Raw genomic sequence first — 19940 nt, 5'->3', positions numbered from 1 at the left:
ACTGTGAAGCAAGGCACATCCTCATCTAAAGTTTTAGAGCCCAAGAGAAGAAGCTGTGACACCAAAACATGTTTATTAAAACAAACCCAGGCTGTCCAGAAGCAGTACAAAGCTGCTCAGCATGCACAGCCCCAGGGAAGACTGATGCTGAAGAAGGATGGATTCCAGAGCAGGTGCAAGATCAGAGAAGAGGTCAAAGAAGGGCAAAGAAAGATTTCCAGTTAGAAGCACGAAGCACTGCAGAGAGCTGATGCTGCTGGGCAGTGGAAATCCCTCCAAGAAAGGTCTAAGCTAAGCTGGGAATTACTTCAGTGGGTGCTGCAAGAGGGAATTGAGTGGAGAGCCAGCGCTGGAGCAAAGCATGGATCACTAACATGCTGCAGTTACACACCAGGTCACTACACTGACACATCTCAGGGCTCTAGCAACAGCTTCTCTCTCCCCCACATGGGGTCCAGTCTCTCTTTTCAAGCAGCCCCTGGAAGGCCAGAGGATTTGATGGTGGGGAGGGGGAGATTACACAAGTGGCATCCTGGCCACAACACTTCTCTGGGCTCCATGGCTCTTATTTCTTCCTGCCTCCTCTTTCCTTGAGTGCCAGGTGGATCAGAGAGCCACTTGACATGTTGTAATATGCCAGGGAGTTTGAGTCCTTGATGAAGATGCCCTGAGGAGAGAAGAAACAAATAATAAGCCACAACAGCCAGGTACAGCAGAGATCTTGATGCTCCCTTCCCACAGCACCTCTCCTCCTCAAGAGATGGAATCCTCCTGGCCCTGCTCTGACAGCAGGGTGCTGACAGTGCTGCAGGCTCTGCAACACCCTGGACAGAGACCAGTGCCTCAGAAGCTGGGCACTGGAGGAGGCTGGTAGGCTGGCAGTGCCCTGGGAGTACAGAGAGGCAGCTCTACCCATATACAGATGGAGATGGTCACCACAGCACAGGAAGTTATTTAGGCTCCACTGCTCCTTATGCCCCTTGCCCCTTAAAGAACCTCACTGAAGCTCCCCTCTCAGCAAGGGTTAACACATTATCTGCCCCCAGATGAACTGCTGAGGAGATCAGGGCCCAAAGTTCACTGCTTAGGCAGCAGGTTGTGCCTGGGCACATGCATGACTGGAAGTGAGTTATTACACAGGAGTGGTGCCCTCCTGACAGCTCCACTCTGCAGAGGGAGGGAGGGAAGGAGGGAGGGAGGGAAGGAGGAAGGCCTCTGTCCTTCTGTGTTTTGGAGCCTTCTCAGAGCTGCCAGGGTCTCAGTGTCCTCTTCCATCTTCCAGAGCACCACAGACTGGTTTGGGTAGGAAGGGACTCTCAAGGTCACCCAGTCCAACCTCCCTGCAGCCAGCAGGGACAGCTGCAACCAGAGCAGCTTGATCAGCCCCAAACATCCTCACCTGGAATGCTGCCAGCCATGGGGGCATCTCCCACCAATCTGGGCAACCTGGGCCAGGCTCTCACCAGCCTGTGTCAAACATTGCTCCCTTCTCTGCAGGATCAACCTCCCTCTTCTAGTCTCAAACCATCACTCCTTGTCCTGTCACAACAGGCCCTGCTCTGTCCCCACCCTTCTGAGCACAGAGTCCATACTGGGCCAAGGCCACCAGAAGGTCTCCCTGGAGCCTTCTCTTGTGCTTGTTCAGCCTGGAGAACCCTCTCAGCCTGGCCTCACAGCAGAGGGCTTCCAGCCCTGCCAGTGCTGAGGACCCCAGAGGTGGTCCCAGCACTGCAGGTGGGGTCACAGCAGAGGGGCAGAATCCCTTCCCTGCCCCTGCTGCCCACACTGCTGGGGATCAGCCCAGGAGATGGTGTGGAGCACATGTTGCTGGCTCCTGTCCAGCTTGTCACCCACCAGCACCCCCAGGCACACACACAGAGCAGAAGGAACAGGCTGCTGCATTTAAATGTGAAAAAACCCCAATCAAAACTGATTTCAGAGGAAGCCTTTGAGCTCAGAGTACTCTGCAGCAGCACATCAACTGATGCCACCCACTAAAGGCCTGTCCTGCTCTGGGTGGTTGTGTGACCAAGCCAGGAAAGCCATTCCCTCTGCTCCTCCCAGTATCTCAGCAGCTCCATTACAGCTTCTTCTTGTAGGGAAGTCAGTTTCATCAGAAAGCTCTGAAGCAGCCACCAGCATTTGAAGGGCTCAGACCCACCTCATACTGCAGCTTCTGCTTCCCAGCTGGCATGCCTGTGGCCTCGTGGATCTTAACCTTTATAACAGACACCTAGAACAGAAGAGCTGGGTCAGGCCTTTTTTTCCCACCACTGCAAAGATCCTCAGAGCTGCTCCCCAGCCACACAACCCTCTTGGGCAAGAGGCTGCAGCATGGAGAATACCCAGAGGTGCACAGCTCCTGCCAGGCAGGGAAGAAATGAGGTAGCAAAGCAGGGGCAGGGGCCAGGTTAATGAGCTACATGCCTGGTCTGAGAGAGGCAGAGTGAACACCAACACTTGGCCATTCAGCTTCCATTCTGTCTTGTCCTGCATGTTGGGAACCTGGACTTTGACCGTGACTGGACCCTGGAGGAAACAAAGATAAAGCCTCATGGAGCAGTGAGGAGGCTCAGGGCAGAGATAAGAGAGCAGCAGACTGATTTCCAGAACTAGCCTCCTATCTCAGCTCCTCAGTAAACACAGAGCTGTGCTGGCCCCAAGGCTGAGAAAGCCATTCCACTGCCACCAAAAGCCAAGGCTGAGCAGGGTTCCAGGAGTCCCTCCTGGGGTGCTGCACACCAAGCACCACAGGGCTAGAGTGAAGGCAGTGGAGCATCAAACAGGAGGCAGCTTCTCCATGCAGATGGCCAAGAAGGCCACAGAGCTCCTAACAGGACCTCCAGCTCATTCCTCAGGCTGGAATTCAGCTGCACATGGAGTTTGTGTGGCTCTGGAACACACCACCCTCCTGCACTGTCATGCTGACACCAAGGCATCCAAGCTCCTTGTCTTGGCAGCTTAGCAGCCCTCTGCTTAAAGGCAGATTAGCAGCTTTAGCTCTTCTTTACATTATCATGAACCTAGCTCTTAATTACAGCAGAGCATCAGAGAAACATGGAACTGCTTTGCCTGGAAGAGACCTTTAAGATCTTCAAGTCCAACCCTTAGCTCAGCACTGCCAGGGCACCACCAAGCCATGGCCCTCAGCACCACACCTACAGGGCTCTGAAACCCCTCCAGAGCTGGGGACTCCACCACTGCTCTGGGCAGCCTGGGCCAGGACTTCACAACCCTTTTGGGGAAGAAACTGTTCCTCATGTCCAACCTAAACCTCCCCTGGGGCAACTTGAGGCCTTTCCTCTTGTCCTACTGCTTGCTCCTTGGGAGAAGAGACCAACCCTTACCTCACTCCAACCTCCTTTCAGGGAGTAAGGTCTCCCCTGAGCCTCCTTTTCTCCAGACAGAACACCCCCAGTCCCCTCAGCTGCTCCTCCCCAGCCCTGTTCTCCCTCCATCCTCAGCCCTGTTGCCTTTTTCTGGACCTGCTCCATCCAGCACCTGAACATCTTTCTTGGAGAGAGAGGCCCAAACCTGAACCCAATATTCAAGGTGTGGCCTCAGCAGGGCCAAGTACAGAAGGATAATCCCTGCCCCAGTCCTGCTGGCCACAGCATTGCTAATCCAGGCCAGGATGCTGGTGGCCTTCTTGGCCACCTGGGCACACAGTGGCTCATCTTCAGCTGCTGCTATCACCCCCAGGTCCTTTTTGCTGGGGGCACTCTGCCCCAAGCCTGGAGCATCCACAGGGTTGTTGTGAGCCAGGTGCAGGACCCAGCCCCTGGCCTTGTCGAACCTCAGCCCGCCACTGGCCTTGGCTTGTTGGTCCATCCAGGCCCCTCTGCAGAGCCTCTCCACCCTGCAGCAGATGAACAACCTCACTGCATGTGTGGTGTGCAGTGCTGCACTGATGGTAGGAAGGAGCCACCTCAGAGGAGCCACTGCCCTGAGCAGTCCTTTCACACAGCAGCTCCTCCCTCTGCAGCAGACTGGATCAGGACCCTGCTGCTCCCCAGGCAGCAGCCAAGCCTCAGCCATACCTTGTTCCTGCGCAGGAACTCCTCCTCTGGGATCAGGCTGTCCTCACTCTTCAGCTTCTTGGAGACTGGCTCCTCCTCCATGGGGGGCGGGGGGTGAACGGGCGGCATGGGGGCCGGAGAGGGCACGGGAGCCACAGGAGGGGCAGGAACGAAGGCTGCAAGGGGATGGGAAGACACAGCACCACCTGCCATCACCCCCTGAGCACACAGCAGGCACTGCCTTGCACTGCAGCTCCCTGAGCAGGGCAGGGAGGGCTGGAAGCAGACACCACCATAGATGGAGGAAGTTCAGACAACCACCAGCAAGAGGCCAACATCAAAGGCTAGGGGATGGTTTATATTGGGAAACAGCCCAGGAAAACACAACAAGAGGCAGAAGAGCTTCCTGCAGAGCTTGCAGAAAAGCACAAGCTGGCACAGCCTGGCACACAGCAGTGCCAGCACCTCCAGTAAAGAAGGGATAATGAAAAAGGGAAGAATTGGATTTGTTACACTCTGCTTTTCAACTTGAAAAGCACCTAAGGCCATGAAGCTGCTGGGGGGGGGGGGGGTCAGACAATGGCTTTTCCCTCTGCAGCAGCAGCAGCAATATTTCTTCACTGAAAGGGGTCTCAAACATTGGAGCAGGCTGCTCAGGGCAGTGCTGGAGTCACCCTCCCTGGAGGTGCTTAAGCAGCTGTGGACCTGGTGCCTAGGGACGTGGCTTGGTGGTGACCCTGCAGTGCTGGGAGAGGTTGGACTGGATGAGCTTGGAGGTCTCTTCCAACCAAGGATATTCTGTGTGACCTGTAACAAGCTGTGACACCCAGTGAGGGGCTGCTCCTCACTCTGGTTCCTTCTGGGTTGTTCCTATTCACCTGGGCAGGCTCCCAGGGACACAGATATTAACTGGCTGAGGCAGATTGGTTTGCATTTCATACTGGAGGAGCCCTGAGCCCCAAAGCAGTGCTGCCAATGTTGGATCAAACACCCCAAAACTCTTAATGGTGGCACTTGGGGTCTCTGAGCACAGCCACACTTTGCTCCTCCTGTGCCTCTGACAGTGGATGTGATCAGAGGCACTAAAGGAAACAAGAATTCAAGAGCAGGCCTGCATCACAGAGCAGTTAGAGCCCCTGCAGGGTGGGAGTTGGAACTTCTGCAGATGATCCACTCCAACCCCTGCTGCCAAAGCAGCTTGCCCAGGATCACAGTGGCTTGGGGGGGATTGGAATCTCTCCTGAGAAGCACCTCAACAACCTCTCTGGGCAGCCTGCTCCAGGCCTCCAGCAGCCTCAGAAGTTTCTTCAGATGGAACCTCCTGGGCTCCAGTTTGTGCCCACTGCCCCTTGTCCTGTCCCTGGGTACCTCTGACAAGAGTCTGGCCCCAGCCTCTTGCCCTCCCACCCTCTATCTCTTGCTGAGCATTGTTCAGATCCCCTCTGGGGCTGCTCTCCTCCACCCCCCAGGGCTCTCATCTCTTCACACAGATGTTCCATTCCCCTCAGCACAGAACTGTCAGGGTTGGAAGGGACCTCAAGGCTCAGCCAGTTCCGAGCCCCCTGCCACGGGCAGGGACACCTCACACCACAGCAGGCTGCCCAGAGCCACATCCAGCCTGGCCTTCCAAACCCCTGGGCACGAGGCTCCCACCCCCTCCCTGGGCACGAGGCTCCCACCCCCAACCCCGGGCACGAGGCTCCCACCCCCAACCCCGGGCACGAGGCTCCCACCCCCGCCCCGGGCACGAGGCTCCCACCCCCGCCCCGGGCACGAGGCTCCCACCCCAACCCCGGGCACGAGGCTCCCACCCCCAACCCCGGGCACGAGGCTCCCACCCCCAACCCCGGGCACGAGGCTCCCACCCCCAACCCCGGGCACGAGGCTCCCACCCCCGCCCCGGGCACGAGGCTCCCACCCCCACCCCCGGGCACGAGGCTCCCACCCCCACCCCCGGGCACGAGGCTCCCACCCCCGCCCCGAGGCTCCCACCCCCAACCCCGGGCACGAGGCTCCCACCCCCAACCCCGGGCACGAGGCTCCCACCCCCAACCCCGGGCACGAGGCTCCCACCCCCTCCCCGGGCACGAGGCTCCCACCCCCAACCCCGGGCACGAGGCTCCCACCCCCGCCCCGGGCACGAGGCTCCCACCCCCGCCCCGGGCACGAGGCTCCCACCCCCAACCCCGGGCACGAGGCTCCCACCCCCAACCCCGGGCACGAGGCTCCCACCCCCGCCCCGGGCACGAGGCTCCCACCCCCAACCCCGGGCACGAGGCTCCCACCCCCAACCCCGGGCACGAGGCTCCCACCCCCTCCCCGGGCACGAGGCTCCCACCCCCAACCCCGGGCACGAGGCTCCCTCCCCCGCCCCGGGCACGAGGCTCCCACCCCCGCCCCGGGCACGAGGCTCCCACCCCCGCCCCGGGCACCCAAGCATGGCTGCAGCCTGTGCCCGAGCTGGGGCGGGGGCGGCACTGACCTGTGGGCACGATCATGGGGGGCGGGCGCGGGCTCATGATGGGCGGCGCGGAGGGCGGCATGGGCACCACGTTGATGCGCGGGGTGTGGATGATGGGCGGCATGGGGGCGGCGATCACCGAGCCGGGGGGCAGGCGCACCACCGAGGTCATGGGCGGGCGAGGCATCACCGGCACCGCCGAGACCACGGCGGCGCGCACCGGGGGCGGCATCTGCGGCGGCACGGCGGAGAGCCCGGCTCAGCGGCCGCCGGCCACAGGCTCGCCCGCGACCCCAGCAAGCCACCGCCTGGCCGGCCCCAGGTGCCTTCAGAGCGGCACAGAAGCCTCAGGAATTCGTCCCCCCCTCACCACTTGGCTATCAGACCCTGAGCCACCAAGGCCAGGCCTGCTGGAAACCACCAGGGTGGCCCACAGAGGAGTTCTGCCGGCCAAAGGCTCGCCCAGAACCTCAGCAAGCCACCACCTGGCCGGCCCCAGGTGCCTTCAAAGGGGCACAGAAGCCTCAGGAGGAGATTAAAGAGTTCTCCCTCCCCTCACCGCTTGGCTGTCAGACCCTGAGCCACCAAGCAAGAGCTGGCTCAGAGCGGAACCCTTGGGGAAAGGACACTGGGTAGGGAACCACCTCTGAGCCTCCAGCTACTTCTGCTCTGCACCACACCCTTTAACACCTCCAAAGAGCCCCCACCCCTTCCTTTGCCAGCCACACTCCTCCCCCCACATCTCACTGCCCAGCTTCCTCTCCAGCCCAGCTGATCCAAGCCTCCAAGAATGAAAAGCTCCACCCAAGTCCTGCTTTCCATTTTTAACTGCAAGTTCAGGAGGGTTCCTCTGCTGGTTGAAGAAGTTTGGAACCACGACCTTCACTCAAACCCTGCTGCTAAGCCAGCTTCCTGCTGTTACAAACCCAGAGCTCCAGCAGGGCTCCTTTCTAATTAACTCCAGCCACAGTTATTTGCTTCTGGAAGCCCCAAGACTCACTGTGGGAGGACGAGGAACGGACGTGATGGGCTGAGCACTGGCTGGGGGATTTGATGCTGATGAAGGAGGGGGTGGCTGTGGCATTTCATTGGGTTTGCTGGGACCAATCTTCTCCTTGCTGTCATCTTCTGGCACCAGTCCCTTGGCCTTGTGGATGGCTTCAATTTGCTCTTGCAGAGTAATATTGGCCTGAGCAGCCTGCTGCGTGCGGGCCATGCTGCCCGAGTGGCCATCCCAGGTCACCTGCGAGGAGGAGATCCATCAGAACCCCTCCAGCCTGGCCAGGCAGCCATGTGAGCTGCAAGCACATCAAGAGAGCAGCTGCACAGCAGGAACAGAGCTCAGGAGACTCCAGTCACTCAGCACAGAACCAGAGAATCACAGGATGTTTTGGATTGGAAGGGACCTCTCAAGGTCAATGAATCCACCCCCACTACAGCCAGCAGGGACAGCTGCAACCAGCACAGCTTGATCACAGCCCCAACCAACCTCCCCTGGAATGCTGCCAGCCATGGGGCTTCTCCCACCAATCTGGGCACCCTGGGACAGGCTCTCCCCACCCTCAGTGGCAAACCTTTCTCTCTTCTCTCCCCTCTCAATCTCCCTCTTTCAGTTTCAAACCATCACCTCTTGTCCTGGCACAGCAGCCCCTGCTCCACAGTCTGTCCCCAGCTTTCTGAGCAGCCCTTTCAGCACTGCAAGGCCACCAGGAGGTCTCCCTGGAGCCTTCTCTTCTCCAGGCTGCCCAAGCCCAACCCTCCCAGCCTGGCCTCCCAGCAGAGGGCTTCCAGCCCTCCCAGCATTGCTGTGGCCTCCTCTGGCCCCTCTCCAACAGGTCCCTGTCTGTGCTGGGGACTCCAGAGCTGCCCCAGCATTGCAGGGGGGGTCTCAGTAGAGCACAGCAGAGTGACAGAATCCCTTCCCTGCTCTTGCTGCCAGGGATCAGCCCAGGACACAACACAGTGCTAACTCCTATCCAACTATTCAACCCCCAGCACCCTCAGGTCCTCCTCAGGGCTGCTCTCAAAGTCACAGAAGTGCCAGAATTCATCATGCTACAGGGTGCTGTTCACAACCCCCCAGTTTCCACTCTACCTTCTCCTCTGGCTTCTGGATCTCCTCCTCTCCAATCTTTTTGCCAATGGCAGTCTCCTCCACACCGAAGATGTCAGTACGGCGCTCTGCCAGCTGCTTCAGGCTGCTCTCAATGTCCAGCCCTGCAGGGGACAAACAGGAACTGCTGTCTCAGGGGATCTGCCTCTTCTAGGGATCTTTAGACTGTTTGGTACCTTGCTCTGCTTACAGAGACACTGTGGCTGATGGCTGCTCAGCAGCAGCTACAGTTCTCTGCCATTCAGTTTAGAGAACTCCCAGAGCTGCTGATAAAAGTATCCAGAGCAGGGGCAGCTGAGGACAGCAAAGCTACACTGAAGATGGTCCTTATCAGGGGGATGTGGATGAGTGAGGGAGTGTGCTAAGAGTCACAGATTGATAAATAGCATTGGGTTGGGAGGCAGCCCCCAAGGGCATCTTGTCCAACCCCCCTGCAGGCAGCAGGGAGAGCTCCAGCTGGAGCAGGCTGCACAGGGACACAGCAAGGCTGAGTCTAAATGTCTCCAGGGATGGAGCCTCAAGCCCAGCCCTGGGCAGCCTGTCCCAGTGTCTCCCCAGCCTCACTGTGCAGAACTCCCTCCTGATGTCCAACCGAACGGCTGCACTTCAGATGGTCCTTCTCAGGTGGGAGGCAGAACAGAGGGAGGGGGATGTGGCAGGAGCCCCCAGAAGTGGGCTGGGCAGCGGCTCTGCAAGCCGTGCCGGGTGCTGAAGCCGACCTGGGGCGTAGACTTCGTCGTCGCTCTGCTTCTCGCGGATGGAGCGGTCGCGCTGCTCCAGCCAGCGCGGGTCCAGCAGCCCGATCCTCATGTGCTCCTGCATCTTGCTGGCAGGGATCTTCTCCCCAGTGATGGGGGACACCAGATACTCATCTGGGGCTGGGGCTGGTGGCAGCGGCTTGGAGGCTAGGGAAACAAAGCCACACTGTTAAACACGAACGGCACCCAGGGGCTGCGGGCCAGGAAGCTGTGAGGGGGCCTGGCCGCGCAGGAAGGAAATGTCCTGAGTGAGAGCTCTGCCTCCTGGAGAGGTTTTGCCCTTCACCAGCCTGCTTTACCTTTGGGATCGTAGTCTTTCCTCACAATGACCTGGTCTGGGGTGGGAGGAAGAGGTGGTGGCATTGGGGTTTCTGGAGGAGGAGGAACCTTCTGACCTTCGTCTTCGTCATCCGAGCCCTGATGTAAAAGGGGGCAAAAGGTAACCAGGTCACTCCAGTCAAGTACCTTAGCATCACAGAAGCACAACTCCCTGCAGTGAGAATGGACATGGAGGATGGGCACTAGCAAGAAGCTCTTCACAGAGAGAGGGATCTGCCCTTGGGATGTGCTGCCCAGGGAGGTGGTGGAGTCACCGTCCCTGGAGAGCTTCAAGGAAAGCCTGGCTGAGGCACTCAGTGCCTTGGTCTGGTTGATTGGATAGGGCTGGGTGATAGGTTGGACTGGGTGATCTTGGAGGTCTCTTCCAGCCTGGTGGATTCCATCATTCTGTCCTCCACGGGATCAGGTTGCTCAGAGCCCCATAGAGCCTCACCTTGACTATCTCCAGGGATGAGGCTCAACCACCTCTCTGGGCAACCTGCTCCAGTCTTCCACCACCCTCACTGTAAAGAGCTTCTTCCTGACATCCAATCTAAACCTGCTCTGCTCTCATTTCAAACCACTGCCCCTCATCCCACCACTGCAGGCCTTTGTAAGCACTCCCTCTGCAGCCTTCTAGCAGGCCTCCTTCAGGTACTGGAACCTTTTCTTCTCCAGGCTGAACAGCCCCAGCTCCCTCAGCCTGTCCCCACAGCAGAGCTGCTCCAACCCCCTGATCATTTTCATGGCCCTCCCCTGGACCCACTCCCTCAGGTCCACGTCCTTCCTATCCAGCAAACAAGATTTGAGACAGGCAGAGAAGTCCTGTGCAGCACAGCTGCTTTGGCCCTGAAAGCTGATGTGAGAGTGGTTCCTCTGGGTAACCACAATTCAGAGATTCAGCAAGCCCAGAAGAGGAAGCAAGTGCTCCTCAGCTTCCACATTACCACAGCACAGCCAGCAGGGGCTTAGGGTTCAGCCAGGCCCTGGTTACCAGCACAACCAGCTGATATGGAGTGGGCAGGGAGGAAGAGTCTCCAATGAGTCATCTTTTCCATGTGCAAAGCCCCACAGGCTGGGCCACAAACAGAGCCCCACAACAATCAGTGAGACAATTACTGGGTTTCACTCCTGGAAGTGATGTTAGTGTCATGGAAAACGTTTAAAATGCCACAACTGATGAACACCAACTTCAGCACTCCAGCATGAAGAGCTCTGAAATGCCCTCAGGAGGCAGCCTCAGGTCCTCAAGGAGCTGAGGAACTTCCCACCGTGAAAACGAAGGGGACCAGAAACCAGACAAACTCCTGCTGGCTCTCTTGTTACCTCATCCATATCCTGCACTTGAGTGTCTTGATCCAGCTGGGCTGGGGGCTCATCTGTTTTCTCTTGCTTCTCATCTTCCTCATCTGACTCCACCTCCATTTCCACCTCCTCACTCTCCCCAAACTTCTCGTAGCGCTCCTGGATCAGGATGCGAGCTCCCAGCTCTTCTGGGGTGGTGGGAGGGGGGAAATTCCCTGCAGGACAGAGAACAGAGCTCCTGATTCTCTCATTGAGATGCTCAAAGCACAGACAGAAACATCAATCTCTTGAATGAAAAGCAGTTTCTTCACATAGCAGCAGAGGCAAAACTTCCTGTGAGCAAACACAGAGAGGGCAGAGGATGGAGACTGCACAGCAGCAGCAGGTATGGAGATCACAGAGCTGGCAGGGCTGGAAGGGAGCTCAAGGCTCAGCCAGCTCCAACCCCCTGCCATGGCCAGGGACACCTCACACTGCAGCAGGTTGCTCACAGCCACCTCCAGCCTGGCTGCAAACACCTCCAGGCAGGAGGCTTCCACCACCTCCCTGGGCAGCCTGTGCCAGGCTCTCACCACCCTCATGGGCAACAACTTCTTCCTCACAGCCAATCTCAATCTCCCCACTTCTAGTTCTGCTCCATCCCCCCCCAGTCCTGTCCCTCCCTGACACCCTCAAAAGTCCCTCCCCAGCTTTCCTGCAGCCCCCTGCAGATCCTGGAAGGCCACAATTAGGTATTCTGGGAGCCTTCTCCTCTCCAGCCTGCACAACCCCAACTCTCTCACTCTGTCTCCATAGCAGAGCAGCTCCAGCCCTCTGCTCCTCCTCCTGGCCCTTCTCTGGACACCTTCCAGCACCTCCAGATCCTTCCTGGCACAGAGGCTCCAGAACTGGCCCCAGAGCTCCAGCTGTGGTCTCAGCAGAGTGGTGCAGAGGGGCAGAATCCCCTCCCTGGCCCTGCTGGCCACACTTCTCTTGCTGCAGCCCAGGCTCTGCTTGGCTCTCTGGGCTGCCAGTGCTCACTGCTGGCTCCTGCTGAGCTTCTCCTCCCCCAGCACCCCCAAGGCCTTTCCTCCAGGGCTGCTCTCAGCCAGTCCCTGCCCAGCCCATACTGGTGCTTGGGATTGCCCTGAGCCAGATGCAGGACCTTGCACTTAGATCTTGTTGAACTTCAAGATGAAGGTGAAAGTGGGAGCAGCTCTGCTGTCCTGGTGCAGTGGAAGAGCAGACACTAGAGCAGCCTTGGGCTTCTGAATTACTGACTCCAGGTTAAAACAAGGAGTCCTCGGTGGCTTTCCCCTCTCTCTTTGGAGGCCATGCAGCTGTACAAGCCAAGGACTGCCTGACATGGCATTGCAGCATGGAGCCCCCACCCCCAGGGAGCAGCCTCAGAGAGGTCACAGCACTCAGCTGCAGTACCTTGCTCATTGGGCTGGAAGTCAACAGTCTCCACCACCACGAAGTCGTGCCAGTCGATCTGGGCGTAGGCCACACGCTCCTTCTCCTTCTCCTCCTCCTCCTTCTTCCGCTCTCGCTCCTGGAACTTCGCCCACTCCACCCTGTAGTACACCTGCACAAGCAGACACAGAGCACACACCACAGGTCAGGCAGGAACACACCACAGTCACCTCCACAGCACCAGCAAGCCCTTCACAGGCAGCACACTTCAGAGGCCTGGCAGGACAAAGGCTGAACTTAGAACCTAGAGGTTGGCCTCTGGAGTCAGAGACTGCAAAGGGCCAGGGCAGGGATCACCCCCCTGTGCTGGGCACTGCTGAAGCCACAACTCAAATCCTGGGGTCAGTTTTGGGCCCCTCACTCCAAGGACACTGAGAGGGGCTGGAGAGTGTCCAGAGACAGGCAGCAGGGCTGGGGAGGAGCAGCTGAGGGGACTGGAGGTGTTCAGTCTGGAGAAAAGGAGATCAAGAGGAGACCTTCTGGCTCTCTACAGCTCCCTGAAAGGAGGCTGGAGTGAGGTGAGGCTTGGTCTCTTCTCCCAGGAGTAAGTGATAGGATATGAGGAAATGGCCTCAAGGTGCCCCTGGGGAGGTTTAGGTTAGACATGAGGAACAATTTCTTCAAGGGTTGTCAGGGCCTGGCCCAGGCTGCCCAGGGCAGTGGTGGAGTCCCCACCCCTGGAGGGGTTTCAGAGCCATGTGGTGCTGAGGGCCATGGTTTGGTGGTGCCCTGGCAGTGCTGTGCTAAGGGCTGGACTCAGTTTTAAAGGAGTTTTCTAATGCTGCATTTCTGTGCCTTCTCCATCTAGGACCAAGCCATCCCAGCACATGACTCAGGTACCCCTGAAGGTTCCCAACCAGGAACCAGCTCAGACACTTTATGACCCTTCTGGAACACCCCCTGCCCAAAGCAAAGGCAGCCTCTGTGACAATGACAGAGGTCAAAGCAATAAAGAACAGCTTGGAAGGATTCCATGTGTCAGAGGGAAACATCCTGGTGCTGTGCAGTGTCTGTGCCTCTATGCTGCCACAAGCAAACCACCCCAACAGGGACACTAATTGGTAGTGCAGAGGCAGCCTTGGGCAGCCCCTGTCTGAGTGACTACTGAACTTGCAGCCACTGAGCCAGAAACATGCAGAGAGGAAGAAATCAACACCCACTCCTGCAAGTTTTGGTTGCAATACCTGGTCCAGGACTTCCTTGGGATTTTCAGCCTCTTTCTTGAGCTTGAGGAGCAAACCCTTTGGAGGGATCAAGATCTGAAAGACATTTCACATGACAGTTGGTGACAAATCCTTTGGCCAAAGCCTCCTTTCCACACTGATAAACACATCAGCAGACCTCTGAGCCTGCATTCCTTGTCCTGCTGCAATCCTTCTATCACTTATTGCTCATACTTTGGGCTTACAAAGGCCCTGCTGGCCCTCCAGCCCCACTCTGCAGAGGAGGCCATGGAGATGATCAGAGGGGTGGAGCACCTCTGCTATGGGCACAGGCTGGGAGAGTTGGGGCTGTTCAGCCTGGAGAGAAGGCTTCAGGGAGACCTCAGAGCTGCACTTCAGTATCTGAAGGGCCCTCCAGGAAGGTTGGGGAGGGACTGTTTAAAACAGGAGCAATGGTTTGGAACTGGAACAGGGGAGATTTAGGTTGGACATCAAGAGGAAGTTCTGCACAATGAGGGTGGTGAGACACTGGGACAGGCTGCCCAGGGCTGTGGTTGAGGCTCCATCCCTGGAGACATCCAAGCTCAGCCTTGCTGTGTCCCTGGGCAGCCTGCTCTGGCTGGAGCTGTCCCTGCAAGCACAGGATGCCCTCTGAGGCTCCCTTCCAAGCCAATGCAGTCTGTGAAGCTGTAATGTCTGTCACCTTTACAGCAATGCCCCACTGTGTTCAGTGTGCTCAGCCCTGTGATCAGTGCTGCAGACTGTGTGAAGCACAGGAAGCCTCTGCTGCACCTAAGGAGGGAGGGTGAGAGGAGTGGCTCCTGGAGCTGCACACCCACAGCCCAGCTCCGAAGGCAAACACTCAGCCCCCCTGCTGAAAGCAGCCAAGTGCAGCAGGAGTACCTTTGTGTACTGCTCAACCAGCTTGGTGAAGTAGTTGAAGAGGCTGTGCTGGGGGCGCAGGAAGTCGAACTGGTAGTTCCTCTGCTCCTTCTGCATCAGCTGGGTCAGGAACTGCCTCCCGTTGCGCGCCACGAACTGCGCCGTCAGCTTCACCACGTCCAGGTCGAAGGCCGAGATGGAGGGAGGGTCAGCGATGAACTCGAACTCTGGAGGTGGCTCTTTGGGAACCACTGTCTCCTGGATCACCTGGGCCTGCACCTGCAGAGCAGAAGGCAGGCTGAGCAGCAGCTGAGGGAGGGAAGCGCTCGGCAGAGCCTGGCTCCCCCTCCGCTGCCGCAGGGACGCGACGGCGCCGCAGACCTGGCAGCGGCAGGGAGGAGAGGTTAGCAGCTGCCAGGGGATGCACCTGGACCCCTCCAGGCAGACCTTAGAGCAGCCTTCCAACAGCTGAAAGAGGCCCACAGGAAAGCCAGGAAGGGACTTTTCCAAGGGATTGTAGTGATAGGGTGAGGGGCAATGGATTGAAGCTGCAGGAGGGCAGACTGAGACTGGAGATGAGGAAGGAATTCTTTCCAGCGAGGCTGGAGAGACACTGCAACAGGCTGCCCAGGGAGGCTGTGGCTGCCCCCTGCCTGGGGGTGTTCAAGGCCAGCCTGGATGGAGAACTGAGCAACCTGGGCTAGTGGGAGGTGCCCCTGGCCATGGCAGGGGGAGTGGAGCTGGATGAGCTTTGCAGGTCCCTTCCAACCCAACCCATTCCATGAGCCCAATCCTTTAGGGCCTGCCAGGAAAGAACTGTTACTCCAACAGCTACAACACTGGACACCAGGAGGACTTTGCCAGGAAGTACCTGGAGGTAACTTTGGTGCCTCCACAACCTGGAGGTGTTGCTCTCCAGACTGGCCAGCACTGCACTGAGTGACTGCTGGCTGTGCAGGGCATGCTCAAGTCTCAGTGGCCTTTCCCCCAGGTCATATGGATCTGTGGCCCAGCTTGGAAGGGATCCCACAGATCATCTGCTCCAAGCCCCCTGCCATGAGCAGGGACAGCCCCCAACTAGATTTCTAAGAAGCTAAGCAAGATCAGCAACATTTTGTACTCCCCATTTCGAGGGGAAGTTGCTCTCTTTGGCAGCTGCAAAGGAAATGCTGCTAACAAAACACTGCATGGGAGAAGCCCAAGCTGCAGCCTCAGGGAACTGCTCTGAGGCTGGGGCTGTGGCAGGAGTCCTCAGCTCTCACCAGTGTGGGCACCAAAGCAGTCAGTGCACAGCCAAACATCAGGATGGGCCAAGGAGAGCAGCATGTTGGGTCTTTCACACACAGCTCTTGAGTCTCCAGCAAGTGGAGGATGCACTCCTGCCTCAGAAGGTGTCAGCCCCACACCTCCCAGAGCTGGGAGCGCACCAACAGCTCCTGCTACAGAGCCCTGCCTTGAGCTCAGGCTGGGACAACTTCCTGAGCAAGGCCAACAGGCAGCACTGACCTTCTGTGGCAGCTGCTGCTGAGCACTTTGCTGCTGTTGCATGACCTTGGGGATGGCAGCTGAGGGCTCCTGAGCTTTGCCCTCCTTGAACTCGCTGACTTTGTGGCGGTAGTAGGCGTGGTAGGGGTCGGTGGGGTTGAGGAAGTTGAACTTGGGGTTGTTGATCTCATTCTGTCGGATCCGAGCCTCAAACTCAGGACCATTTCTGAGGAGGAAGAGGAGAAAGTCAGATGGGTGGGCAGCCACCTGTGTGCCACAGCTGACCCTGCCAGGGCAGGATGAGTGCGTGCAGCAGCCCAGGAGAAGGCAGCAGGCAGCCCCTCTGATGCTGGGATGGTTAACAACCCAGAGCCAGCTCAAAGCTTTTCACCTCCTGTGCTCCTCATACGCTGCCAAGGAGGCCAAGGGTCCCCATGGAGCTCACACAGTGGTGAGGCAGCCAGGAAGGGTTAGAAAAGCAGAGAGGGAGATAGGGTACAGTGCACCAAAGGCTTCAACTTGCAGAGCTGAGTCAAGGCCACCCAACTGTCAGCCCTCCCCCCTCACTCCTCAACCTGCCACAGGACAGCTGGGGGCAGCTCAACCCTCCTGAGTGAGGCTCAAACTGCTCTCTGGAGGTGCACACATCCCTCCCTCTGGCCAGCAAGCCAGGGAGATGGCCAAGGCTTGGATGCACACCTCTGAGCCACCAGCACAGCTCAACCAAGCTGCCCACCAAGAGGGAGGAGGCTGAGCTGCAGGGCTCAGGCAGCAAGCAGCCTCTCTTGTCCTGGGAAGCTCAGCACCCACCATGGGCCTACAGGCTTTGCAGCACAGCCACAGCTCCTCCTGGCTCCATCTCCCACTGAACCTTCTGTGATGAGGCTCCCTTCCTACCTGGGATGTTGGTTTCCCTCCAGAGGGGCAGCTGCTCCCTGGGTTATTGCAGGATTTCCCAGAGGCCTTGATCTGATTTACTCTTCCAGCAGAGCTGGTCTCACCCCAGCAGAGCAGAAGGTTGCCAGCTCCTTGCCACAGCCTCACTGCAGGCCACTCAGCCTGGAAAGCCTTCACAAAGGGTGAGGGGACTGCCCCCTGCTGCAGCTCCTGGGCATCAGCTGGGAAGGAGAAGCAGCACCCCTGACACTCACCTGGCCACGAAGCTGGCAGTCTTGTCCACGATATTCCTGACCTCTGGAGGAGGGTAAATGATTCCCACCACAGGCTTGGCTGGGGCTGCCTCCTCTTTTGACTCCTCTTCAGCCTGCAATGACAAAGCAGAGGTAGAGAGAGTGCTCTGCACTGCTGCCTCCTGGCTGCAGCAAGCATGCAAAAGGTGAAGGGAGCACAGGAACCACAGAACAGCTTGGGCAGGAAGGGACCTCCAAAGGCCATCCAGTCCAAACCCCCTGCAGCCAGCAGGGACATCCCCCCCTAGGCTGCTCAGAGCTTTGAGACCCCTCCTGGGATGGGGACTCCACCACTGCCCTGGGCAGCCTGGGCCAGGCCTTGACAACCCTTTTGGGAAAGAAATTGTTCCTCATGCCCAACCTAAACCCCTCCTGGGGTAACCTGAGGCCATCTCCTGCAGTCCTCTTACTTGTTCCTGGGAGCAGAGCCCAAGCCCCACCTGGCTCCAGCCTCCTCTCAGGGAGCTGCAGAGGGCAAGGAGGTTTCCCTCAGCCTCCTCTTCTCCACGCTCAACACCCCCAGCTGCTCCTCCCCAGCCCTGTTCTCCAGCCCCTTCCCCAGGGTTTGCTGCCCTCCTCTGGCCCTGCTCCAGCTCCTCACTGTCCTGCTTGGAGGGAAGGGCCCAAAACTGACCCCAGGATTTGAGTTGTGGCTTCAGCAGTGCCCAGCACAGGGGGATGAGCCCTGCTGGCCACACCACTGCTGATGCAGGTAGCCAAGGAGGCTGCAAACCCAGAGTAGGTTTATTTTCAGCTGGCTGAGCTGGAAAATTCACCTCCCCTCTGCCCCAGCTTCCTCACCTACCCTGGCAGTGCCAATGGCCTTACCAAACTGAACACTGAGGGAGAAGCAAGCACTGCACACAGCAATGCAAAGGGCACACAGGGCCCTGCCTCTCCTCCTCCTCAGCCCCCAGAGCAGCCAGTTCTTCCTGACACAAAGATCTGCTTCAACAGCCTGCATCACCCAGCCCACAAAGGAATTCCTCAGCTTCTCAGGGTAGGAGATGATGTTTGTCTGCTTGGCCAGGGGACCCAGCTGCAGGGGTGGGCACTGGGAACCAAAGCAAGGCCTCCTGGCACTGCTCCTTTTGGCCTTGACCCTGTGTGGGTTGAAAAATGCTGAGCCAAGGGGCAGCTTAGGGGAGATGCCTGAAGCCCCCCCACCTAGGAACAACTAACTCAGCACTGCAGAACAGGTCTGTAAGTTATGGATGCTCCCAGAGGCACTGCAGGAGATCAGAATCTGAGCTGTGAACTCCACACAAACCAACCACCACTGCTGATCCTGGGGCAGCCTCATCAAAGCCTCTTCCTACAGGGATGCTCTGCAGGGCACTTTGCTCACTGATGTTAGAGCAAAACCCAAGCCAAAAATCCCAGAGCCCTGCCTGGGGATGGCTTTGTCTTGCCAAAGCTGCACTTCTCAGCATGCTGATCCTCTTCCAGCAGCCTGCACAGCAGCCTGCACAGCAGCCTGCACAGAGCCCCAAACAACCTGACCTGCAGTGGGCCCAGGGAGGGGGCACCTGGGCCAGGCTCTCACCACCCTCAGTGTCAAACTTTCTTCCTTCTCTCCAGTCTGCTTTTCCCTCTTTCAGTTTCAGACCATCACCCCTTGCCCTGACACAACACACCTTGCTCAAAAGTCTGTCCCCAGCCTTCTGACTGGCCCCTCTCAGGACTGAAAAGCCTCCAGGAGGCCTCCCTAGAGCCTTCTCTGCTCCAGGCTGAACAACCATGTGCTGGGCTGCACCCAAAGCAGTGAGAGCAGCAAGACAGGGAGAGGATCCTGCCCCTCTACTCTGCTCTGCTCAGACCCCACCTGCAGCACTGCCTCCAGGTCCAGTGCCCCCAGCACAAGAAGGACCTGGAGCTGCTGGAGAGGGTCCAGAGGAGGCCACCAAAATGATCAGAGGGCTGCACAACCTCCCCTGTGGGGACAGGCTGAGGGAGTTGGGACTGTTCAGCCTGGAAAACAGAAAGTTCTGGGGAGACCTTAAAGCAGCCTTTCAGTGCCTGAAAGGGTCCTACAGGAAAGTCAGGAAGGGACTTTTAACAAGGGCTTGGAGTGACAGGATGGAAGGGAATGCATTGAAGCTTGGAAAGAGCATATTCAGACTGGAGATTAAGAAGAAATTCTTTAGAGTGAGAGGGTGAGACACTGACACAGGCTGCCCAGGGAGGCTGTGGCTGCCCCCTCCCTGGAGGCGTTCAGGGCCAGGCTGGATGAGGCCAGGAGCAGCCTGGGCTGGTGGGAGGTGTCCCTGCCCGTGGCAGGGGGCTGGAACTGGGTGAGCTTTGAGGCTCCTTCCAACCCAAACCATTCTCTGAATCTACGAACTCCAGCCCTCCCCAGCGGCCTCCCAGATAACGCCATCGATCTCCGCCTCCCTGCGCCTCCCCCGCAGCCCAGGCCCCAGCCCCGGAGCGCCCCGAACCCTCGCGGCCCGCACCGGCTTGTTCTCGGCGGGAGGCGCTGGCTGCGCCGGCGGCATGGCTTGCACGGGTCCGGCCGGCATGACGCTGCCTGGTCGTGGCGGGGAAGGCTTCCCCGCCGGAGCCGCTCCCGGCTTGAGGCGAAGGGGAGGAGGACGACGCCGACGGCAGCGCGGGGGACGAAATGGCGCCGGCCCGCCAGGCGCTGCGCGTGCGCGCCGGAAGTGACGCAGCGCGCCGGAAGTGACGCAGCGCCCCCAGCTGGGGTCTCGTAGGCCCCGGCCGGCTCGCGGGGAGTGGGCACCGCGCATGCGCGGCGGGACGTACCATTACACGGCGGGGGGGGGAGTCG

The 19940-nt window shown here is 58.6% G+C and overlaps 1 protein-coding gene across 1 annotated transcript; it reads right to left on the bottom strand.

Annotated features, from left to right (window-relative positions):
- Positions 1 to 212: 212 nt before the first annotated feature.
- On the bottom strand, positions 213 to 19797 carry SF3A1 (splicing factor 3a subunit 1). The gene is made up of 16 exons (XM_054173075.1): positions 19606 to 19797; positions 17111 to 17223; positions 15981 to 16185; positions 14496 to 14753; positions 13614 to 13688; positions 12391 to 12541; positions 10996 to 11189; positions 9651 to 9768; positions 9313 to 9498; positions 8576 to 8697; positions 7481 to 7723; positions 6502 to 6712; positions 4041 to 4195; positions 2428 to 2529; positions 2162 to 2233; positions 213 to 667 (listed from the first exon to the last, which is right to left on the bottom strand). Exons 1-16 carry the CDS (start codon positions 19669 to 19671, stop codon positions 566 to 568), a joined length of 2373 nt encoding a protein of 790 aa, XP_054029050.1. The 5' UTR covers positions 19672 to 19797; the 3' UTR covers positions 213 to 565.
- Positions 19798 to 19940: the final 143 nt, after the last annotated feature.

The sequence above is a fragment of the Dryobates pubescens genome, chromosome 25, assembly GCF_014839835.1.
Source record: "Dryobates pubescens isolate bDryPub1 chromosome 25, bDryPub1.pri, whole genome shotgun sequence".
Lineage (NCBI taxonomy): Eukaryota > Metazoa > Chordata > Aves > Piciformes > Picidae > Dryobates > Dryobates pubescens.
The sequence above is the reverse complement of the archived record's forward strand: the minus strand, read 5'-3'. Positions and strand labels throughout refer to the sequence as shown.